At 44.7% G+C, this 25,760-nt stretch overlaps 1 protein-coding gene across 5 annotated transcripts in view; it reads right to left on the reverse strand.

Moving 5' to 3' along the window:
• Positions 1-25,760, reverse strand: part of CELF2 (CUGBP, Elav-like family member 2) — a 170,477-nt gene that overhangs the window by 67,136 nt on the left and 77,581 nt on the right. For all 5 annotated transcript variants that reach the window (XM_011926396.1, XM_011926397.1, XM_011926395.1 and 2 more), the window contains 3 exons: positions 19,847-19,895; positions 11,303-11,437; positions 2,209-2,288 (listed from right to left, as the gene is read on the reverse strand). In XM_011926396.1, coding sequence (XP_011781786.1) covers positions 2,209-2,288; positions 11,303-11,437; positions 19,847-19,895 — 264 coding nt within the window. The remainder of the gene's footprint in view (positions 1-2,208; positions 2,289-11,302; positions 11,438-19,846; positions 19,896-25,760) is intronic.

Raw genomic sequence — 25,760 nt, forward strand, 5'->3', positions numbered from 1 at the left:
AGACCTTGTTCTTTCAACATTCACATCATTGTGAATTAGGTAATACATCTTGGTTAAAGACATATGCCAGAGTCCTGGAAATAATGTAATTAGCTAAAAAATAAACAACGTTAGTCAAACAATTATAATGTGACTGCATAATGTATAACCTCCTATTTAAATGCCAATTAAAAAAACTAAACAAGAAATTTAAGTGTCAGAGGGCCCCTCTGTGTAAGCATGAATGTCTGGTTTTAAAAACAAGTACACCAAATTTGGTTTTTAAATAATAGAGATATTAATAATAAAGGATCAAGGGCTTAGGAATAAATATGCCCCAGTGGTCAATCCAACTCTTTCCATGATGGGAACCTACTGTTTCTCAGCCTGGTTCATGCCCAGTTCTGCTTTATGGTCCTGAGTCCTCCTCCTACAGGAACACAGGGTTACATGGTCTCCCGTGGGTTCTCCGTGGCTCTCTGAGCATTACTGGGGGGCTCCAAGGGAAGGGATGGGGATCGCAATGGTTCTAACAGAAACACTGAAGAATTGAGGTTCCAAATTATCTCAGGTGAGACCAATTTGGGTACAAATCACTAAATTACAAGAAATAAAAGTAAGAATGAAATGCGTATATGAAAGATAAATATAAGACTTTTTTTTTTTTTTGCTTCTAACAGCACTTTCATTTTAATCTTCAAACTGAATTGAAGATTAAAATGTGGCTGGAAATCAGGCTAATCCACAGGAATGGAGCAGTCTCGGTAACAGAAAGAGGGAAGCAAAACATCATCACATGTGTAACTGCGTGTCAGACAAGATTAGCTTCCTAGACATTCCAAATCCTGCTCATTATCTCCTATCATGCCCGATTTTCACCTGAGCTTGCCGTCAGGTAGGGGGTTGTGAGTGTCTTAAAAATGCATTGCACTGAAAGGAAAACACAGTGATTATATAAGATACGTTAGGAATATCAAAGTCAAGATCAATGTTTGAAAAAGACAATAGGCTTTGCAATGCTGGTATCACAAGTCAGAAAAGTACAGTAAACACTGAATGACAATGCCATGCACACTCCTTCCCCCTCTGCACCCACCTTTCGATTCACTATAAAAGAGTTGCCACAAAACATGACGTATAATGATCACTTAGCTCCCAGCATGCTTTGGGAGAGGCAGCATTGCAAAAAACAAACAAAAACAAACAAAAAATAAAACCCCACGAAAATGGGGGGAAACAGAAGCTCAATCAAGAAAAAAGTTTTTTGCATATTAAATAAAATTGAAAATATTCTTTTTTCAAAATGTGAAAACAGCTTCAGATAACACCACAAGGCCACCTCCAGAAAAGATCACCCGTACACAAAGATACAGTATACATAATACAGCAGAACATGCACTCCCAAATGATTCTATCAGACAATACAGAAGAAGTAACGGCATATCACTCTTGGAATGCTTTTGTGCAAAATTCTGAAAGGCCATGACCCAAATCACAGACTAAAAGTACAGAGCCATCTAACTAGGTTCGTAGGTGTACATCCACACCAGGGTATTTACCTTCTCCTAAAGCCATGATCTCTCATTAGGAGACCACATTTGAGCCTTTATTATGTTTCTTTGTTATTGCTCTCTTTGTTTTTTTTTTTTTTTTAAAGGAAGGAGACAAATCCTATTTTCCAAATTTGCATTTTCAATGTTAAATGCAGTGGGATAAATATTAACTTTCTCCAACAATCTTGATGACAATCTTGATGTAAAACCACAAGGCTGTTTGACTAGATGGAAGATAACTTGACCCTGTACAAAAGAAAGAACCCTGGGACTTAGCACAGGGCAAGCAGTAATTTGGGGTGGGAGGCTGTTACTGTTTCATCCACACCGACCCCGGGGTGGGGAATGTATTTGATCCTTTAGGTCCGGAATGACACTTGGCTTCAAGTGCTCACAATTTTACATCGCAGGACCCGTGCCACTGCAATAAAAGGCTCAAAGAGATAACTGGAGAGCAAGTGGAAGGTTTTACTAAATGCATTTCAAGTCATTAGGGGAAAAATGCATAGAGAAAGAGAGAGAGAGGAGGAGAGAATGAGAATGAATGAATGAAAACTGAGATGGTGAAAGTTTACATCTGTGATTGTCATGTGAACAATCCACACAGGAGAGAATTGCTTTACCATTCCCCATCATTTGCACAAAGAAAACAAAGAAAGGGCAGATGATACAGTACCTCCATGGTCTGAGACTGATGCATGGCTTTGATTGCATTCTGTGCCATTGCCCTTGTAGAAAATGTGACAAACGCACAGCCTGTGGGAAACAAGGGGACAGGGAGCAGGAAAGACAAAAAACAACAAGACAAAAGGGTTGGACGCTTGTTAAACCAACACAGTCTACGAGAACTGCCACAAGACGACACTGTTCTCAGTAGTACATAAAAATAAAACAACTTCTCTCTTTGGTTTTATCTTATTTTGCTTTTTATTCACAGTGCTGACTTGCTAATCTGACCAAAGCAGAAAGATTTATTTATTTATTAGTTTATTTTTTAAATGGAAACTAGGGGAGGAAGTTGGGTACTGTTTTTAGCCACAGGGTTTGAAATCAGCAAGATCTAGTTTGCATTTTCTAAAATAAAAACTTGCTATTTTCCATTTTCTCCTTGACTGGTGATCTTTACTGAGGGCATCCACACATGAAGGCTTTGTATTTCAAATTTTATCATTGATTTTTGAAGGGGCAAATAAGAAAATCCTCACACCAAGGGCAAATTAGCAAATAAATTTCAAGAGCTCAAAATGTCAGCAAACAAATGTATCTAAATCCCTTCCAAGTAGTTAAAAAATATATGTATATATGTATGTATAAATATAAATTGTTGCTATGCAAATACAAACATACCAAATCTGTTACAAACTATTTAGTAATTTTTAATTTTAATAAAAACAAATGCTCCATTACTCCGAGAATATTCAATACTGCTATAAAATGTAAAAAATGTGCATTGTCATTTATTTGCATAAAATTTTCAAGACTTTTGAGACTTGTCAATTTCTGAAACATATCAAAGATTTGACCTTAAGTCTAATATACACTAGACAATGTACATTTCTCTGAATATCTGCTGGGAGACCAGTGAAACTTTCCGTGCCTATTTTTTCCTGTGCTGTAAAAGAATAGACTCTCTAGTGCCTGTTTCTGCTTCTTGTACCAGCCTTGGCCACCATGCAGGTCACTGCTCCAACTACACGGCTCATTGCCCTTTTCACTAATAAAAACACTGCCTTCTCAAATTTACATTTTATTCATCATGCACCCTTGGGCTTCTTAGAGAAAAAGACTATGAAATTAATGCAGATTCAGGCTGATTTTATAATAAAACCACAGCACACTAAAAGGTTAGCTAAAGCAACAGACTTATTTCACTTATGATCTCTAATGACTTTAAAAGTGCATTGATTTTCAGCTTCTTCAGCCTTGCACAGTTTGAACTTAGGTATCAGAGAATAATTCAGTGTTCCACTCAATTTCCTCAAAACATTATTATTACTACTTAAAAGATTTCCAAATGAAGCAGCTCTAAACACTGAGAGGCTGAAGTCTATTGTCATTTCAGAGTGAATGCATGAAAAGCGGAATTCTGGCGTCAACAATGCGAGATTGTTGCCCCTGTGGCCAATAAGCAAAATAGAACATTCTGCATTCAAACAACCAGCAGATTGTTTGGTTTATGTAAATCAATTTGTGAGCCATAAAATATAGTTTCTTCTTTTGCTCTGCACGAGTACCTGGTGAGATTATCAAGTCAATACTGTAGTGGCACCTTTTAATCAAACAGCAGTAAGAGAAAGCAATGCCTGCCTGTTATCCCCAAAGCACAACGACATCCAGTCATGAAAATAAGTCAATGCATTTTTTTTTTTGCATCATGCTATAATTTTTAATACACAAAAACTCTGAGTACATGAGAAACTCATCTCACATTCGCCTCCTGGCTAAGCTGGCTTGAAGAAGCCGGAATGAAGTCCAGCTCACGGTGAATGCTGTGCTGTCTCATGTGGTTCTCTGACAGCATGGCAGCAGATGAAGCTTACTATCTGAACACGCTAGCTGTACTAAGACTGACTGTAGCTTTTGTCATCAATAAAAGCAATTTAGTGGCCTTCTCTAAGGCAGCTACATGATATAAGTGTAGGACACAGGACAGGACCTCCACTGGCTTCCATACTGATGCTGAGCTCTGAGATGATCCAAATTTACCATCTGTTTCCAAGTAACATCTCTTCAGAAGCATTTTCATCATCCCTGGTGTTATTAACAGAGGAAATAACACTAAGAGATTTTTATTTTCCCACTTCTTGTCTTGAAACTACAATGGAGGAAAAGGCAAATCATCTACTGGAGATAGATTTGAAACCAAGCGGAGGCTGGGCTAATTCTGCTTTTAATAGTCAGGAAGATTGCTGCATTCACTTCATTTGCTCTTATTATCCAGTACCATGTGCCAAGCTGACAGTTTCCAAATGGAGGGTAAAAATGAATAAGAAACATGTAAAATGTCAACAAAAATCAGTAAGGCACAGTTTATGCATCTGCCACAATTTCATATATGCAGAACTTTTTAAAGTTACTTAGTGAGAAAGATACAGCAATAATCAGGCCTCAGAAGTATTACCAATAGAACAATACAATTCTGTTTCTATAAACTCAAATCATTGCCCTTTCCTCTAACAACCATGCAATTAAAAGCCTGACTGATGCTTCTAATTATACAATCCTTACCCCACCCAAAAAAATGGTGTGACACATCTGAGGACTTCTTTAACCTTTTAATTCTAATGGCAGTGGTGCAGTAAGAGAGAAGCTGTCTCCTTAGGGGTTTCTGTCAAGTTCTGCATTGTGTGCTGTGTTCAATTACCTGAGAAAAAAATTACGGTGTCATTTATAAAGTGGGAGTGCCTGTTGAAAAATGTCACTCTGTGTCACGCTGGATGAAGTCAAGCAACTTCAGAGTCAACTGTTTCTTGCAATGGTAGCTTGTTAACCATTGCCATTTCTCTAAAACAGGAGGTCACGGAAATCCTACGGATACATTTTAGTTTTCATTTCAACATCACTAAAAACACACAGGTGGATTTAGGATTAGGCCTCCAATGTATGGGTTTATACTAACACAGCATCACATAAGTCCCTACCATTAAGACTGGCTGCTGGTTTTTTCTCTCAAGCCAACCAGAAGGCTTTCCGTTGGACAGAAATAACTTGGGTTGTAACTGTCCCCTTTCTACTAAAAATGAGCTTCTGGGTGCGGAGGTGTTCACTGGGTCTTTACAGGACAATTGCTCCGATCCCGTAGGATCAGCCCTTAACTCTTCTAGACTGTTCAATGTCAGGTCTCAGCAATCAGCTCTCTGGTTACTGACCAAAATGCCGGAGAAACAAGGCTGGGGGAAAAATATACAGGTATCAAAATAATGAAGCCATACTTCTTTCTTTTTTGGTCGGGAGGGAGTTTTGGTAAGACAACATGTATATTACTGTCTGAAAACCTCCACGTATATAGTAGCAAAAAAAATCCAACTGTAAATGTGGCCAACCTGCAGTTTTACCTTTGCAATTATTTATTATCTCTACTTTCAGAATGTGAGGGATTGCTAACAGAAATGAAAGGAGCTGCATTCCTCTCATTTCAGTGAGGTTACTTTCTTGCTGCTAAAACAGATAAATGATTGACTGGGGAAAGGTTTCTCAAAGTAATTTCCTCCTACAGACAAGATCGAAGGAAAGCACGTAGCCCTGTCACAGAGAAGATTTTGGAACACATCTATTACACTTGTCATTTCAATTGAAAGGATATCTTAACTCAGGTGTTCCACCTTTTTTTCTCAGCTGCAAGGGAATTGAGAACTAGATGAATTCTTGCTCTGCACCAAAAAAAAAAAAAAAAAGGACAGGCACTTTTAAAAGCATGAACAATGCCAGGGCCTTTTGCTTTTGTTACTTCTTTGAAAGAGTACGTGTAGCGCCCACTATACTTCAAGGGAAAGAAGTATAACTTAACTTGTGTAGGATGAGGGAGATTTTAACCTATGGAAAACTTCTTTAGAAGTCCCTAGTCAACCAAAGAAAGATCTTAATGCAGCCAATCTTCCTTGTATCTTTTTAGCAGTGGCAACATTAAACATACGCTATCAGTATAATATTGGGGCCTAAGAATTAATACTCTGATGCGCCATCCCTGATGCTGGGTTACTTTATTTAAAACTGGCACCGAGACATCACTCATTTATGGCATGTGAGGCTGGGTACAGACTAGGACCTACTTCATAGCTGGCAAAATCTCATCCCTGAGATAAGATAGGAAGTCTGTATTTGGAACAAGATGGCAAATGCAGTCAGGAGTCAAGGGGGCATGTCGCCAAAGTTCCTACACATCTGAATGTTTAGGTACTCTGTGGGCAGAGCTACAATGTGTGAAAACTGACTCATTTCTGTGTACATGGTGGTGGTGGTTGTTGTTTTGAGACAGCATCTCGCTGTGTGTGCCCAGGCGGGTCTTGAACTCCCAGGCTCAAGTGGTCCTCCTGCGTCAGCCTCCCAAGCACTGTGTACATGTTGTAATAGTCAAAAGCCCATCCCTGTATTCTGATCAGATGTGACAAAAACAAATGAGGATTGAATAGCTAAATCCAGTCTGTACTTGCCAACATCCCTGAAAATATTGCCAATTCATTTGTCAAGGGTTTTGGCAGGGGAATGTTGGAACACCATAAACACAGCTGGAATATTCTTAAACAAGCAGAAAGTTACCTTAAATGGCAGTGAAGATTTGCCTACAGTTTGTGGGGGGCGGGGGGATATGAAATAAACTCCTTTACTGTCTCTGGGTTACAGATATTCAACTGCCACAGTGCAGAAAACCCTGTACCTAAATAGCCCAGGCTGACTGTGGGATTGTGGGTAAGTGAGAGCGTGTGTATTTTAGGAAATCAACATGCTAGGGTGATGCTGTCGCTTAGGTACATTTGGCTTAGAAACTTCAGGCTCTGCTTCTGAGAGCAAACACCTCATCTGAATTGCCACATGTGGGCCCATGGCATCCTGCTCCTTTTCTCCATAAAGGCTCTACAGCAGGCCTGGAGAGGCTGAGCAGCCGCTGCAGAAGGTGCTGAGCATCCTAAAGTTGCTTGAAAGCATCTCAGTGTTTTCCACGTTAGAGAGGATGGCAGAATGGGTTACTTCCCCAAAGGGAGAAACGCATACTGAGATACGGCCACGGTGCCTCAAGCCAGGAAGAGTCCGCAGATCTTCGAGAGGCTCCAGGTGCTTGGCAGGTGTTAGGTGCTTTCCATGTAGAGTTGTGACAACTTCTTGAGGGTGTCTGCCCTGGAACATGAGCTGGGGCCGGTGAGTAAGATGGGATTTTAAAAATATATTTTTTCTTGCCAAAAGGTAGATCACGACTTAAAAAAAAAAAAAAAAGGCAGTGATTCTAACGGAAAGTATAGCACGGCTTGATGGGCACAGTGTGGGTCAGGGCAGTGTGCCTCTCTGACACGGCGGGGGTACTGGGTCAGCCAGTCTGGCGAAACCTCAGTGTAACGCCTTTTAGGGAGGACCTGAAACTACTGATGTGGCAGGGAAGAAAAGATATCAGAAATCCGCAAGAGCCAGCTAGACTAGTTGCCTCCTTTGTCTTCATCCTCCTAGGTGAACTGGGCAAAAGCAGAAAAAGAAAAGTGAACCGCTCAGCTGCACCTCTCCTTCACCATGATCCAAGAGTGTGATTTTAAAGCTTTCTCACAGAAGAGGGTATAGCCTGGTTTTGTGTTAGAAGGTACTGGGCAGAGCAGCCAAGCTTTGGTTTCACTTAATTTTTATTTATTTGTGAACAGCTGAGCCAGCAATAGACACTGAGAACAGAAATGCTGAATGCCCTTTATCTGCAGTGCCACTAATGGGAGACACCTATTCATATTTGATTGAAAACTGCAATTCTTTAATGAGAGCAAAATGGTAGCATGAAAGTGAATTGTGCTTTTAACAAATACACTGATTCAGGAGCAGACCCTTGTAGCCAGGAGTCCCTGGGTCCTGCTAATTGAAAAACATACCACTGTCTGTCTGTCATTCTCAGAATAAATGGTTATAAATGAGTATTTTTTTTTTTTTTTTGGCAATAGGGAATTCTCATCACTTCACCAGAAATTACTTTTCTGCTGTTTAAAAAAAAAAAAAAAAGATGGGGGAGGGAAAAGTTTTCTCCTCTTTCCACTGAGCCGGCATTTGCATAAAATATTGATGAGCGCGCTCCCCGTCACCTGTTGCAGGAACAGCCTGCTTCTGGTGTCAAGTGCTGGTTAATCAACCGAATGGCAGATCAAATTAGCTAAGTTCTCTTGTTAAGTACTGTGTGTCCTGCTCTTTCCCATGGAGGTTCTGGCTGCTTTAAAACCTGATCTGCAGAAATAACTGATGTATGCTCAAGGAGCTCTGAACACTGCAGGCAGCAATGCTGTTCATTACTGTCCCCAGTGGACGGACAGAGAAAGTGTGCCAGAGTCACTGCCTAGATCAGCCAGGCCAGCAGAGGGGGAGCAGAAATCAAGCACACATCCTGCCCACCCGGGGTCCCTCCACTAACCCATGCAGATGGTATGCTCAGGCGAAAAGCTACCACCCTAGTAACGAATGACCCCCCGCAAGAGAAGCAGGGCAGGTATATTTACCACTGTCATTTACAAATGGGGAAACCTCAGGACAGAGGTAAGAAAACAAAATGACTAAAGTTCTATTTCATTTCAGTAGAAGTTGTGGGATTGGAACTTGGGGTCATTGGCCCCTAGGCCATTATATATTTCATGATGATTAATCTAATTTGTGCCGTGTCTCCATATCTTGCAGAACGAAAATTCCAGTGGTAACACTGAAGTGTGACTGAGAATAACAACAGGAGATAATAGGGATTCTAATTACTAAATTGGCACCAGAAAAGGAATTACAAAAATATGATCACATCTTTCTACATATTTTATTCTTAATTTAGCCACACTGTCTTTTCCCATGGTATTCTATCTCCTGGTTTGTCTGCTTAAGTGGAGATACATATGATGAAGAATTGGACCACCAGGTGTGATCAGAAGGTTGGCTGGTTTGAGCCGCTAGGAGGACATGCTAGTATCCCTTCACTGGTGAGGCTGTTCAGGAGCCAGAGGTGATGCGGTCTATCACAGCGATGGATGGCTTGGCTTGCCCCTGACGATGGCACAGGTGAAAAGCTGCAGAGGAGCCCCGGATACTGGATCTGCTATTCCAGGATCACACTCAATACAAGGACTAGTTCAGCTTTTAGAGAATCACATCTTCTAAGTGAGTGTTACATAACAAAATTTCAGAATTGTTAGAGAATGCATAAACTGTGATTTCCATGCCGCCTTTTTTTTTTTTTTTTTTTTTTTAAACCACCTTCAGAAGAAAACACATGAATCAAAAGCTTGGCGTGGTTCCACCTCCTCCTAGTTTTCCTGTAGACCACCTCCATACTGGCGCTCTGGAGGCGGCTGTAGGTGGGAACTTTTGTTCTGTCGGTCTTCCATGCTACCAGCTGACATCATTAAGCTTTATGTTTAAAAATCAAAAGAGCAAATGTTCTTCCTCACGTGGTGCTGAAGTCAGGTTAAACTAGTGAGAAGGGTGAAGACTAGTGCTTTCATCCTCATGAGCCAATCTTTTCTTTCAACATGTGGTTTGGGGTGCCAGTGCTGGCCCAGAGCCAGATATTGAGAATGAAATCAAGTTCCTCATTTGCCCCACAGAAACTGCACTGGTAACTTCAGTAATGAGAGAATGAAAACCTCTCCATGTTGCTAAAAATATGGATTTCTTGTAAGAAGTGAACAACAGGCTGGGTGCAGTGGCTCATGCCTGTAATCCCAGCACTTTGGGAGGCCGAGGTGGGTGGATCACGAGGTCAGGAGATGGAGACCAGCCTGGCCAATGTGTTGAAACCCCGTGTCTACTAAAATACAAAAATTAGCCTGGCAAGGTGGCACGTGCCTGTCGTCCCAGCTCCTTGGGAGGCTGAGGCAGAGAAATAGCTCGAACCCGGGAGGCGGAGGCTGCAGTGAGCTGAGATTGCGCCACTGCACTCTGGCCTGGCGACAGAGCAAAAAGAAGTGAAAAACATATTGGATATATACATTTCCACCTCGGACGGATTCAGGGAACTGCAGTCAGATGAATGTCAACCTCCAGCATCAGCCTTTATGAGTGTTTTCAGGAAGGAGGTGTGCGGCATTGTCAAGGGAGAGGCAAACAGGGAAGACAACAGTGATTTCCAACTATTTGGTAAACACCGGCTTATCGTCAAGGCTCTGAGCTACAGCTTTTGTTTCTATCACCGTGGCAAAGAAGAGCCTACAATCTTCTTCAGGGTAAAGTCACTTTTCTGTCACTTAAAGAGTTCCCCTGGCTCAGGACTCCAGTCTTATTCTTTGAAATAAAACTCTAATACCCCAAGACAGGCCCAGTTACCCTGCGTCCCTATCTGCTCTGCACTACCTATGAACACTGATGCGCTTTTTTCCTGGTTTGTGTCACTGTACTCTTTTTTTTTTTTTTTTTTTTGAGATGGAGTCTTGCTCTGTCGCCCAGGCTGGAGTGCAGTGGCCGGATCTCAGCTCACTGCAAGCTCCGCCTCCCGGGTTCACGCCATTCTCCTGCCTCAGCCTCCCGAGTAGCTGGGACTACAGGCGCCCGCTACCTCGCCCGGCTCGTGTTTTGTATTTTTTAGTAGAGACGGGGTTTCACCGTGTTAGCCAGGATGGTCTCGATCTCCTGACCTCGTGATCCGCCCGTCTCGGCCTCCCAAAGTGCTGGGATTACAGGCGTGAGCCCCCGCGCCCGGCCCACTGTACTCTTAACATACTCTTAACATTTCTTTCAGGCACAGACAGGAAGCCCGAGGACTAAGAGGAACACAACAAATGTCCTTTCTCATTTTCTCCCTCTCCTTCTCGCACCTCCCCCCACCAAATCCACTTCAGTTTGAGATTGAAAAGGATGCCTAGCAGTAGGGCGGCCTGTTGGCTGCACACCTGACAGTGATAACTTGAGCTAATATGGTGGCACCAAGGCCTTCTGAATGGGAGAAATCAAAGGTGATCATTTCAGCTATGGTGAAAAGTTCAGGTTGGATAACTTTATCACACAGGATGTATTACAGGGTGACCTCTTGCCGTGTGCGGTGCCTACATCTGTCTCGACTGTGACACAGAGCTCCAATGAGCACTGAAGGGGAGAGGCTTTCCAGACAGCACACTCACCTCGACTCAGCCCATCGGGTCCCCGGAGGATCCGGCATTCTTCTATCTGGCCAAATGGAGAGAACATCACCCTGATGTCGTTTTCATTACACTTCTTCGAAACCATTCCTATGAACAATTTTCTGTCTTCCACAGCTAGGAGATAAAAGTGAGGAATGAGCAAAGGCCATTTCATCTTTTTTTCTTGTAATCAATGCTTCATTACCCCATCAAACCGGGCCCCAGCCATGTGAGACCAGGCATGTGTCCCAAGGCCAACTCTGCAGATGTCCAGCCGTCCTCCTCCCTCCACGTGCCCACCCTGCCACTCCCTCCCACCTGGCGCTTCCTGAACCCATCCCCCTGTGCGCTTGTGCTTACTAACAAAATGTTTTAATATGACATAGAATGCTGTTAAGTTCTTTTCTCTGATTCAGAAATTAACGGTAATGTGCTAAAATTCCAAAGTACTTGTATAACTGTTCAACAACTACCATTCCCTGGGGATACTTTTGGATACAGATTTTATTCTGGGTTTTTTGTAGATGTTCTTTTAACCTGAACGACAGGGACAGAGAAAGGTCAGGAGAGGAAAGACAACAGAGGAAAGACAGCTGGAGCGAAACAGTGCCTGAAACTTGTCACAAAGCATTCGAGGGAAGAAAACATTTTTCTGTTTCAAAACGCTTCATCCCTGCTGATCTAGACAAGAATAAGAGATCAGAGATTCTCATGGCTCTGGGGAGCTAGGAAAGTACCTCCTTCCCGCGACACTGGTGATGCAGTGCCAACCAGGTCCCACACCTAGTTCTAAGCAGCCAGCTTAGTTACGGCTCAACAGGAAGCCGATTTTAGAGAGGAGAACGGCGCTGCTGCTGCTGGAGAAACACCTTGGACAGTCCCGAGCTTCCAGCCCTTCACAAACGATCAAGAAGGAAACAATACTGTGCTAACCACCGAAGGCAAGATTCTCGGGGAATGAAAGTGCATTTGGGGATCACGAGGATGACACGCAGATTCTAACCCGGGCACCTGACGATGGGGAAGACAAGACACGTTGTACCTCACGGGACCCGGGAGATTTTCCTCGAAATCTCCAAGCTTGTGCTCAGGACATGTGAACTACTTTCAGCCTGAAAGGCGAGGTTAAAACTGATTTCAAGACAGCGTTTGGAGTCCTTTTTAGGAGAGGTGCTTTTTTTTTTTTTTTTTAGGACATCACAGACACCCATGGGGACAAGTCCTGCTTCTTTTCCATCGTTTCATTTCAATCTATTTCTTAGGGAAAAAAAAAAAATCTAGCCAGCTGCAACCAGACTGAAGGATGTCCTGGCCTAGAGGAGGACTCTACCTTAAGTCACTTGTGCATAAATGTTTCTTTTGAATTTGTGTTATCTCGTCATTCCTATTTAATTGGCTTTTCTCTTTAATGCCTCCCCCAGACAGGAAGTGTCTCATTTTCATTTAAACAATGAGCAGTTATCCCAGACTTACTGGAGCCAGTTCCTTCTGGATGCTAAAGCACGCATCTGTGCTGCAAAGGGGCTGGGGCAGGTGTACTGGTAACAGGTGGGTTCCTCTACTGCAGTGCTGCTGACACAGTGTGGCTGCTGAGCACTTAAAGGGACTGGTGTGACTGAGGAAGTGCTTTTCTAAAACGTACTTTTAATTAAAGAGCCACACATGATTGCTCCATGGGCCAGCACAACCCTGAAGGGCCTAGAGGAGACAGCTAAAGGCTCCTCCTCACAGAATCCCAGAGTGGAAGGAAGAGACCTAAGGGAGCTTCTGTCTGTCTCCAAAAGATCTCCCAAGGTCCAGTGTGGGAGGGACCAGCCTGGCCCACAGCCTGGAGTCCTCCTCCCAGCCCAGGATTCCTTCCCCTGCTGTGTCTCCTCCAAGTTCAGAGAAGGAGAGGAGGCTTGCAGGGGTGAACAATGGCCGTGATTAGGCGATCAAGGTTCTAGGTCCAGTGCTGCCATTAGTTTGACATGTGTCCTTGGAAAACAGGCTGACCTCTGAGGACCTCTGGTTTGTCATATGTGGAATGAAGGTTTAAACTCTCCTGTCTCCCAGAAGTGGAGAGAAGGCGGCCCATGTCATACTTGGGCTGACCGGGGTTCCTGAGGCGGGGACGGTGAGCGGGGGGTCAGAATCCCTTCCACCCAGCTCTCTCCCCACTGACAGCTCCTGCAACACCTCAGAAATTCTAGTGCACCAAGGAATACAAGTTGAAAAGCACAATTCCACGATACTTGTAAACTATGAATTGTGCACCCAAGTGTTTGAGAAAGGCTCACTGGGGGATGTGGAATTCAAGCTGGACGAAGGGTCTGGAGAGACTGGAGGTGGGAGAGAACGAGGTCCTAACCAGGCAAGGTGCGGAGTGTGGAGTAGCAGGGACTTGGTTTGGGTGGATGGAGGAAAGCAGCCTGACCTCAGGATGGTGCGTCCCATCTTCAGCCTCATGTGCAGAGAAGGAGCTCAGCGAAGAAAGCATTAGCTGGCCTGAGCCACTGCTTGTGTTCAGGCTCAGAGGAGACATGGGGAACAGGCACCCTGGGATCTAATTCCTGGGAAGGAGACTGCTGAGGACCTGACCTCCTGTACGCCAATGGAAAACTTCCAATTCAAGTTCTTTTTCCTCCCTTCAGAGAAGGTGAAGTAGCATGGATCCGCTGTGAACTGGTGAAGCCTGGTCAGTCATGGGCAGCACAGGCCCAACAACGAAGCCAGAGAAACACCAGATACCCTGGGCAAGGAGCTCACCTGCAGGCCATCCACACCACCTGCTGCAGGCTGTCTACACTGCCTGTGCTCACTAACAGGTGAGGATTCTGGTGGCAGAGGCCCTGTGGAAATGTGGCATTCCCGTGAATGCGAAGGGGAGAGATCGGGCAGGAAGGGGAGAGATGAGATGGAAAGGGGGTAGAATAGGGAGAAAAATCACCAGGACTCCCTCCCTCTCATCTCTGAGACTCCTACCCCCAGCAAACTATGGCTGGCATTTTTGTGAGTAAAAATAAAATTCCTGTTATGTTTCTTTTTACCCTGAACAATCTGGTTTTAGTTCTTCTAAACAAAGGCAATGAAAAATTCCCACCAAGTCCTTGGTTTCACGGGTAAACCAATAATTATGGTATTTAGCTACAACAATTTGTAGGTTTTGAGCTTCAGGGGGATGCCACAGTAAATTAAACATGCAGCTCCTGGGTAAGCTTAAAAGTGATTTTTTTCCTAAGACGAATATGAAGAAAATGGCAACTACTCATGAAGAAATGCTGACTTCCTAGCCATCACTCAGGGTCAACTCGGCCAGGCAGCAAGAAGGAAGATAACTCCCACTCCTAAAAACAGCAAGTATTAGCCAAGAAAAAAAAATGGAAACCTCCGTCACCATGTTATCAAAACGTTAACTTCCATCTGTGTGTGTGGTGTGTGGGCGCACTTGTGCGTGTGCACAGAAGTGCTGGGCTTTGGGAATCTCTTACCAGCCAGTGTTGCTCCGTGGTTTCAACAGTTGGGCTGTGTTTGCTTTAAAGGCAAAATGGGGAATAGTGAGCATGCCCAGCTTTCTTCTGAGTTGTTGTTTTTTTTTTTTGTTTTCCAGGGACAAGTTAGTCATACAATTCAGCCCCCAAATTCCCATTCTGAGGGTCCCTAACAGCTCTGTAAACATTCTACAAGAACACAGTTATTTTGAGTTCACTTAACTTTTTTTATCAACTTTTGATGACCATCTTGATGAGTTTTTCCTGAGTATCCATGGGCACTAAGTATCTCACTTATTTTTTCAACCCACAGGAAAGTCAGCTGTTTAAATGAAATGTACTGTGTTCACAGTATTCTGCTAGGTGCTTTAAGGAATTAAAAAAACAAAAACAAAACAAAAACACTTAAAAAGGTCCCTGCCCTCTAGGGGCAAAGTCATTTTCCATGACAGACACTGAATAAGTGCAGGGAAATGCTTTTACACATGAAGTGCTGCACAGGTGGGGTCTCCCCGGATTAGTAACAATGACCACAGTCAAAAGGGGTTCCACACCAGCAGCCATCTGAAGTCTACCTTCCATGATACGATGAGAATGGGTTAATACTTTAAATACATGGGGTGACTTTTTTAAGTTAGGGGAATAGAAACTTCATTAAAAAAAAAAAAAATCCCTAATTGTAAGTCTGTGCTAACACCCGGGTGTACAATCTGTCAAAATTGCACCTGGATTTGGGGCTGCCTGAATTAATTAACAACTTTTCAATGTGTTAGTGCTAACATATGGCATTTAATTACTGCCTCCAAATCTGTGAGTCTCTCCACTTTGAATTTCAAAATTATTTCTTCATCTTCCAGTGAATCAGAAAGTGACTGGATGCAGCCACTCCACGATCCCTATTTTTCATGGAGGCTTTGCAGGTCTGCACCCTCTGCTGACAGTATTTAGTTATCTTGACTCCTGCTAGCTCTGAACTTGACACATAGACACTGGAGGTTTTGGAGGCCTTGAGAGAGAGACACACACAGCAGGCTTAAGTGACACTTCTGGGTTCTAGGCGTTAAGGACCCCCAGCAAATTGTGAGGTTGGAGGATAAAAGTGGGATGGATGGATTTAACGCTCTGTAAAGACAACAAACAACTCCCCTTGCGGCAAGAGGCAAAGACATCAGATGAGCACAACTCCAGCCTCCGAGACCCAGAACCAGAACGAAAGCAGCTTCTGTCTGTATCACTCACTGCCAGCCTAACTTCAGCAACTGCTTGTGACTTTCAGTACTGCACAGCTGGTACCTTGTTGGGTACAGCAAGAGGATCAAAAGCTGGATGGCACAGAGAATGAAAGAGAGTAAGTACGTTTCTGCTTGTTTATGATGGTGCGTGAAATCCACACCTCCTCACATACCCTGCCTGTCCCACCATTCGACTTTCTGCAATGGAAAATAACAAAAAAGGCGGATTCTGTTGAAAGGTGGGTGGTTTCCTCAGTGTGCTCCTCTTAGCAGCCCCAGGAATTTTTGCTTCTCCAGAGTGGGATTATTTTCCTTCTGGACAACCTGGCCCTCTGGGAGCACGTGGACAGGAAACACAACGCTGCGAGCTTCCATCGGTGTGCCAGAGGCTGCAACTTAAATCACAGCCAACTAAAGGGCAGGTTATAAGAAGCCATGGAGACTTGGGAAGTCTGCTCAGTGAAATCCCAAAGCGCAGGGCTGATCTGAGCGCAACCTAACGTTTCAGGGCTCGCCCTAGAGGTTTCCTCTCTCAGAATCGCTGGATGGACAAAAGCTGCCAAGGGTGACTGCTTTTCTGGAGTTCACCTGTCCATCACGAATTAATCCATGATCAGCAGCTCCTTCTTGCTCAGCAAATACAAAGTTTTAGAAATCTGAACACAGTGATAATGAAGACAGTAAGTGTCTAACTGTGATGAGTCCTTTGTGCTATCCATAAATGTCAGCAAACTCAATAAAAGTGCAATTAGAGCTCGTTATACTTCTTTCAAAACTATAGGAGCTATTTAGAGCAACTGAGCCAAAGAAATCTTTGTGTTCTTTGAGCTTTAGAAGCTATGCTTACCTGTCAAAAATGCCATGTGAAATGAGAAAAGGCTTGCAGCTTTTATCACTTGCTTTAGAAAACTACATATTCCTCCTGATTCCTCAATCAGGTCCAAAGAGAACCTTGAAACTGTTCATGTCTGTGCAAGGTGAGGTTCCATTTGGGCCTCTAGACAGAAAAGCCTTTAAAAGCAGCCTTCAGCACATTTATATTTTCGGACTTTTCTTACTGAAAATTCAGAAAATGAAGGTCCAGCCACAAAGCAAAGGGAGAACTGGCTCAACTAGAAGGCTTGGGGGTTTTCATTTGTACATACAGAGCTATGCTTCGGTATGAACAGCCCAGGCCTGGACAGGCCAGCCTCTGCCGCTCAGAATGCACTGAAAAGGCTGCCTCGGTGAGTGGAATACCAGTGTTAACTTAGCAGAACTTAGCACACTGGATACTTACTATGTGCCGGGTGCTATGCTGAGCTCTTTACAGATATTGACTTATGTAAACCTCAAATAACCTTGTAAGATGGGCATTACAACAAGTGTTCAGATGACACCACTGTAGCCCCCTCTCACAGCTGAAGAGACACTGATGCTGACTAAGGTTAAATAACTTGCCCGAGGACAAAACCAACAAGCGTGGAGTCAGGGGTCAAATCCAGGCTTCTCCAAACAGTTCGTAACCGCTACCCCAGGCTGCTGCTGGAAAAACAGCATTTTCACATAACCGTCTCATGCTAAAATAACGGTGCCCGGTCCTCCTCGGCTTCTGTGATCATGCAACATTGGGTGTGCCCATGACAGTTTTATTATGTGCTGTGATTCTAGACCCAAAGCAAACATGATTCTCAGGGACCAGGGTGGATGCTGGACAGAAAGAGCAACAAAACACTCTGCAAACTCCTGGCAGCTGCCTGTAGAAAGGGTTCTCTGAGGCAGATGAATACCTGCACAGCAGAAAAAGCAAAAGAAAAACATCCCTTTGTGTTTCAGTACTGGGATTTTTCAGGCCAAATGTTTTCAGTTCAGCTAATTTCTCAAGTTTCTATAACTACAACCAAAGGTTCAGAAATGAGACAAAACCTTTTCCACAGACTTTCACTCCATGGTCCTTGTCCTGACACCGTTTAGAGTATTACGGAGCCAAAGGCAGGGAACATTTCTCGGTGGCCACACTCTCTGAGATGACCTGCACCAACAGGACTCATCCCAAAATACAACATCTCTCCTCTCTCCCACCAAGGAAGTCAGACTGCAAGCACACACCTCTGGAGCACAGGGGCTGAAGGGAGCCCGCCCGGGGGAAGTGGTCATCTTCCCAGCCCGGCACGCTCCGTGGAGAGCCCGCAGAGGCCAGGAGACCACCTCTGGGTGTCAATAGGAATCAACATTTCATAGGAGCATTCAATCATTACAGAGACTGTTACATCTTATTGGAGTCTTGGGCTGGGGGGGAAGCCAACTTAGGTGAGACAGTTACCATTAATTCCATGTTTACACACGTGGAGATTCAGGTTCAGTGTTTAAGTGACTTCTGGATACTAAAATCAGTAGACTGAATGTCAGTTCTACAAGATCTGAGGCACAGTCTCTTGGGGTCTTTTATTCTTCCTTTTCCTATTCAGTGCTGCAGCCCCGGCCCCTAGCAACGTGCCTGGCACATGGTAACTGATGAATGAACAACTGGTGGCTGCAGGAGCGGCACAGCTCGCTCAAGGGGCCACAGAGCAGCAGCGGATTGGACAGCTTCTGGTGCTAAGTGTCATGTTTGTGATAAAGCAGTAGAGGAAAAAAAAGAATTAACCCTAAGTAAAGTGCAGGGCTGAGGAGACGACAGTGGTTAAAGCACCAAAGCCCCTTCCTAGAGAGAGAAAAGCTATTTTAAAATTTTCTTTATTTATATATCTATGTTGCCTAGGCTGGCCTTGAACTCCTGGGCTCAAGGGATCCTCCTAACTCGGCCTCCTGAGCAGCTTCGACTATAGGTGTGGGCCACAGCGTTCTGCTGAGAGCTGAGAGAAGAAAGCTCTGACAAGCCGGGTGCTGGCAGCACCATGCTATGACTTGGAATTTTCTTCAAAACTTTCTAGTCTGTGGAGAAGCCAGAAGATGGAATGCACTACAATTAGCAAAAAATACCTTGTGGAGAGATTTAGAACCCAATCATAATTTCCATTTGCAGATATGCAGATCTCTAAGTGCATGGCTTCTGCCCTGATTACTAATTAATGAGGTGCAAAACTGCCTGTTGGAAGGAAACAGTGCTGATTATGTCAGTCTTATGGGACAGAGCTGCTCTCCAGTCTAGGATGGTAGAAGATTCTTTTAACATACATTTCAGTAAATTAAAAGAACAAAACAGGGACAGAAGGTTCGTAGAAATGAAACAAAAACTTAAAGAGGGGAATGTGGCTATCAACTCTCTCGTGTCTCGAAGAGGCAAAACCCAATTATTTATGGACCTCATCAAATGCAGATTTTTGCACCAAGTGTACGTTGATTTAATCAGCAGACTGCACTCTGAATTCGGATGCAAATGCATCAGTGCAATTTAGAGAAGAGTACAATAAGGCAGTCTCCAAGTCCAAAAAACGCATGCAAAAGGTGAAAAAACAAAAACCAACCCCACTCCCTACCCACAGAAAGATAGCCTAATTCTTCATGGGCAACTCCCTTCCTGCAGATGTCCTCTGGATCTCCATGAGATGGCCCTGTACTGCTTTGTTGGAGGAGACGGGAGCCAAATGCTACAGGGTCCCTATACAGGGCAAGTCCCAAACAGAAGGACACAGAAAGCTACTGCTTGTAACATACATCTTTACGCCAGAGATCAACGGGACAGGAGAGAGGATAGTGGAGAGTGCATTCCTTCAGACATCCAGGTCACAGAGAAGGTTCCTGGCGCAGCGCTCTCTGCCTTCTAGAGAGAAAAGCAGCCGGGCCAGCTTCTCCCGCCCCCAACTGACTTTGTAATTTAAAGCAGCAGATATTATTAAACAAGACAGTTGGTTACCACCTACCGTTTGACTTTTCACTATCTGCAGGTTTCATCTGAATGGGATGATGCATCTAAAAACACAAAAGTGAGAAAGTAAAGGCAGATTGAACAACTGTAAAAATACTCTCAGAAATCTGAAGCAATTCGATTACTGATACTGTTTTTAAGGGCACATAAGTAATAACAAGACTTCTCCCAGGTAATATTAACTATGTTAAAAAGCAAGCCTGTGTTTTCTGTTCAGGAATCAAACCCTTTTAAGTCATGGGACCCTGTAACACAGAATATATTTAAAAGCTTGGGCTCTGCTGTCAGACCTCAGTTTGAAACCTGGTTCTGCCACTCAATATGGTTTCTGCCTCTATGTTATAGACAATTCTGCTTCTGCCGTTTATTACAGCTATGCAGTCTCACGCAAGTGTCTTAACTTCTCTGAGTTTCGGTCTCCTCATCTGTGAGATGGAGATAACACCTGAATTGTAAGGCTGTCAGAATTAAACGAGAATATACATGTAAAGTGCTTCATAAGTAGAGGCTAAGACGTGTTGAAAATAACTTAGCTATTGTTATTGTATCATTATAAAGATTATTGTAAAATTAAATCATGCGGGATTTTCTGGCCAGCCTATGTTTGTCACATAGGTTTTTCTTAGGTCTCATGAGTAATCTGAAGATCTAGCAGTTGACTGACATCGGTGCCAATATATAATTTTTATTAAATGCTAATATAAATACAGAATAGGAACACAGAACCACTGAAGAATGGAATGATGGAAGGAAGGATGGAGAGGAGGAGGGCGGAAGGGAGGGCGACGCGCACCCTCCCATCATGTCCAGTACATGACTGGAGTGGAAAGGACTTGAGACAGCGGGGCTGAGGTCCTGAGCTACAGCACACCCGGGGGCCCTATGGCTCTTCATAAAGTGCCCATCACACCCGGTGCCCCGTCTGCTGCGCGTGCTCCAAGCACAGAATGCCGCCACCATTTCCAATTAGAATCCATTCCTCAAACCACCTCCAAAGGTCCTCCTGCTTTACATTTCATTGCACTCCAAGGAACACAGAAGCCACAGGGTGGATGGAATCACTGGCTGTGCAAATGCTTTTATTATAACGGGTCCCATTCTCTCTGAACCTTTCATTTCCCCAGTGGACTTCCATCGCTTGCAAGCCACAGTTCTGGGTTTTATCTAATTTAAATGAAAAGGAAATGGCACTTGGCTCTGCTACTTTCATCATGGGAAATTATTATCAGGCAGTCAGGATCACGTGCACCTAATGCCGGCCCGGGTCTTCAGAACAGAGGAGGAGGGAGAAGAAAGAGGCTAAGGGAGCTGCCTCTTCAAAAGCAGGACAAGTCACCTGTGGAAAGCCATGAGTTGGGCTGAGGAATGTGACCTCTATCCTACAGTAATGGAGAGAAGGACCAGTAACATGCCAGGGGGAGATGGGCAGTCTTTGAGCAAGCAATCCTCCCAGCGTGCATCTGTCTGGTTGTCCAACAAGTATGGAGCAAACAGCTACCGTCTGTCAGGCTCTAGGCCAAAAACCGGGAACAAAGGCCAGTGAAGAAGGTCCTCCCTTCAGGTGCTCAGTGTGGCGGGGGTGGGACGGCGGGCGGAGAATGGCGGGGGTGGATGGGATGGCGGGAGAGAGGCTGAGCCCTCAGCCAGTAAGCACCCTGGCAGGCGCGTGGGGAGAGGCAGGACAGAGCCCACAGAAGTCCAGGGATGTGGGACTTCATCCTGCCTGGTGAAGAAAGCCAAGGCGGCATCTGGGCTGAGTCCTTAGACGTGCCAGCCGCGAAAGGGGACCGCCATGTGAAACCCATGGGGTAGCCCCGCAGTGACCCAGTAAGTGGGAGGGTAACAGTTCCCTCTCACAGGGAGCTCCCAGTGTGAGCATGGAGGACCATGGAGGACCATGGGAAGGGCTGTGAAGGTGGGCAACGCCCAGCTCTCAGAGGGTCTTGCAAGCTAAGGAACTGAAATTTTGTCTGAAAGTATGTGGTCAGGTACAGAAGAAGTAACAAAGGCAACACGATCGAAATTCTAGAAAAGCCATTTTGGCTGCAGTGTGGAGGATGGATTATAGGAGAGAAACACAGGCAGGGAGGACAGTTAAGAAGCTGCTGCCACAGGCCAGGGAAAACTGATAGAGGCTGAACTCCATGGTGACTGGCTGGTCATGGGCATGATGGAGAAGGGGAACTCCAGGTCTGTACAACCAGGTGACGGTGGGATGATTGCCCAAATGGGGAAAACACAGCAAAGAGTTTCAGAGGCAGCTGAAGAGCACAGGTCTGGACATGCTAAGGTTGATGTGACTGTGGGGTGCAGACAGAAGTTGTAATCATGGGGCTCAGGCTCGATAGAGGGGCCAGGGCCACAGAGAATGTTCCTCAGCGTGGCAGTGAAGCCACAGGTATGCGCAAAGCTGTCAGCGAGGGAAAGAAGGGTGCAAAGAGCTGAGAGCCGAGGACAGAACTGCAGAGAATACCAGGAAAGAGGAGTCCAAGGAGGGCAGAGCAAGGGGCAGGAGGAGCTGCAGGAGCAACTGGGTCCATGGCAGCCACGAGAAGAGAGGAGTTTCCAGAATGAGGGAGTGGCTGGCCACAGCAAACACTGTGAGAGGCCAAAGAATTTGGATTTGGCAATAAAAAATTCTTCAGGGGATTCATCAGAAGTAGGTTCTGTGGAGTGGCAGAGAACACCTGGTCATGGGAAGTGGAGGGGAAAGGAGGAGGGTAGCAGTAGATATGGTGAATGAGGTCTTCTTCTATTTTGAGATCACCCGCAAAGGGGGTTCAACAGGAAGCTCAGTGGAGGATGGGGGCCACCCATCCGTCCTTTCAAGACAGGAAAGACTTGTACAGGTTTAGCTGCTGAGAAGAGTCTGATGAGATTCACAGGTTCAAGATACGGGACAGACGAGGTGAGTGCACCTACATTAGGCATGGGACACAAAAATGAAACGAACATGGCTCCTGCCCGCAGGGAGCGTGCAGTCCATCATGGGGGTTGATATGCGTCCACATAAAAAACAGGGACAAACAGAAGAGGAGTGCAAATAGAGCGCTGCGAGCATTCAGATGCATCTGTGAAATGTGTGGACGACGGGAGGTGGAAATTCGGGAGCAGCAAAAATAGAACCCCTGTACTCTAAAGCTGTAAAGGACCCTGGAAGTCAGGCAGTCAGTACTCTTGGCTGACAGGTATGAAGGGAATAAGCGACTGCATAGACACAGGTGGTTAATGACAGAGCTGGGATCACACAAATCTAGTATCTCCACTCTTCATCTGGTGATGCCTCCCTTAAACCATACTGCTTCTCCATAAAATGTCCCATGTGGGACTTGGCCATAGGAGCTTTTGATTAAGAACGGGATGCTTCACTCACTGAAGGGGGCAGACACACACTTGTTCGAAGGCACCTGCGATATCCCCTTAAGGGAAAGTAATCTTCCCTTCCCCCTAACTCCTGTAGGACCTGATCTCTGTAGCTGCATGACTCGCATGACACCAAGACTGCACGCTTAGCATTCGTGTAGCTGCTCAGAGAATTGGCTTGTGCTGCCCTAAGACTCTGCAGAAGGCTCAGCGAAGCAGCAGTGGTAATAACTCAGCTACTGCCACTGCACACCTGAACTTTGTTTTGTTCTTTCCTGGGCTCAGCAGGGGAAAAACCAACTTTGCAGAGCCGTGGATGGTCAGACCATGGTGAATTCTGAATAGATGGTCACCCCACTACAGGTATGTTCTGAAGATAAGCCAGATAATGTATGCAAAGCACTGTGACCTTCTTAGAGAAAGGTGTTCAATCAGGACTGTATTAATAATGGCTCATTACCATGAACAGTTCATCTGAGTTACAGATTTCTGATCACATACAAGATGTAAATGTCAAGGAAGACAAAAAAAAAAAAAAAAGGGAGGAGTCATTCTCATAATACTGTTTCACTTCCTCAAAATCTTCTGACTCCTAGAACTTAGGGAGATTTCTTGAATAGTGAAGTTACTATAAAAGAGTAGACACTGTAGTTGAAAGTCTTAAAGTATAAGGATGGAAAAAGAATTCTTCCTCTGTGACAAAAATGGTTTCAATGATTTGACCCAGTATGATTGCTCGTCTATTCACGTGTTCGTTTGCACCAGACACTCCATGTTAGATGCTGGGAAGAGGAGGATGAGAAGGGGTTCTCATAGTGATGGAGCTTGCAGTGTGGTAGAAGGGACAGATACAGCAACTACTTCCTGCATCGTGATAAGAGGCATGCTAAGAGCTGTAGGGTGCGAACTCAAAGAGACACCAGGCACAGATGGAGGAAGGACATGCTGGGGAAGGCGTCTCACATGAAGCTATGTCTGCGTTCATTCTCAAAGGATCCTCATGTTAACCAGAAGATGTGGAAAGGACATTTCAGGGAAAAGAACAGTTTATTTGGAGGCACAGAATAAGAGAAAATAGGCCCTACTGTTGATCAAGAACAATGATATGATATCCTAACCAACACAGGAAGCAACGGAAGCTGTTTTTTTTTGTTTGTTTGTTGAGACGGAGTCTCACTCTGTCACTCAGGCTGGAGTGCAGTGGCGTGATGTTGGCTCACTGCAAGCTCCGCCTCCCGGGTTCAAGCCATTCTCTTGTCTCAGCCTCCCAAGTAACTAGGACTACAGGTGCCTGCCACCACGCCCGGCTATTTTTTTTTGTATTTTTAGTAGAGATGGGGGTTCACCGTGTTAGCCAGGATGGTCTCAATCTCATGACCTCGTGATCCTCCCGCCTTTGCTTCCCAAAGTACTAGGATTACAGGCATGAGCCACGGCACCTGACCAATGGAAGGTGTTAAAAAGAACATTCACCGAAAACAAGACACCTAAAGCACAAGACTAACAGTGAGGAATATGTTCATGGGCTGGACAATTTCAAGTAAAAAGAAAACAATGACCATCTACTCACTCCTTAATTAAAACCACCCTAGGTGCCGAGACAGGCAGCCAGTGGCCACACCCTCAGCACCCTTCTCAAGAGCTAATGATGAAATCGGTGGGGTCAGAACCACTGCTTCTCAACTGCTTCCCCATGACTAGGGACCCTGGCCCTCCCTGCTGCCAGAGTTAGATGGGGCTGGAGGCAGGATCTCATGTTGTGCCCTGCACATGCCTGCAGGTCCCAGTAGACAGCAGGAGACCAGGGGAAGGCCCAGGTGATGTGGTGGTCACTAATTCAATCTACCTACTGTGTGGCTAGGGTCAAGGCTGAGGCTAGTTCCCATGGGCTACCTCCTTCCTCTGTCTATGACAAGGGAGCACACGATCTTCCAGAATTTTTGCAAGGAGTCTCTGAAGAGATATGTGCTAATTAAACTGAGGCTGCATCTCCGGCTGCACAGAATGGGAAGTTTTAATTCAGGAGTATTATTTAGACACAGTATGGGCTGTGTCTAAAAAAATCTTCAGTGGTCTGTGCTGTCATGAGCTGTCTATACTGTTCGATGAGTCTAAGAATTTTACAGACACCAGCCTCTGACTTTACAGAGTGGTTGTCCTGAGTCATGATGAAAGAATTAATAGGTCTATTATGTCTGTTCATCTCAGTTGTACTTGCAGCAAGCTTGTAAGGTGATAGGAGATCTCCGGTCCTCTCAAGCGAGGCTGCAGCATGCTTGCAGGGATACGGCAGGAGCATGAGTTTTGGAAATAGATCCTGTTGACGGAGTAAATGGGACTTCACACATTTCTTCAAGTTCACATTGCTCTCAAGAAAGGCTTCTAAACCCACTCATTTGAAGATTTCCTTGACGGTACATGAATTTTTAGAAGTTTTTTTTTTTCCCCAGAGTAACACGTTGCCTAAAGCTGCACGTTAAGGTACTAGTTAATGTCTTGGTCTCTATTTAACCCTATTTGTTTAAAAACCAATGAAACATAGCAAA

Source organism: Colobus angolensis, unplaced genomic scaffold (assembly GCF_000951035.1).
Source record: "Colobus angolensis palliatus isolate OR3802 unplaced genomic scaffold, Cang.pa_1.0 Scaffold684, whole genome shotgun sequence".
NCBI lineage: Eukaryota > Metazoa > Chordata > Mammalia > Primates > Cercopithecidae > Colobus > Colobus angolensis.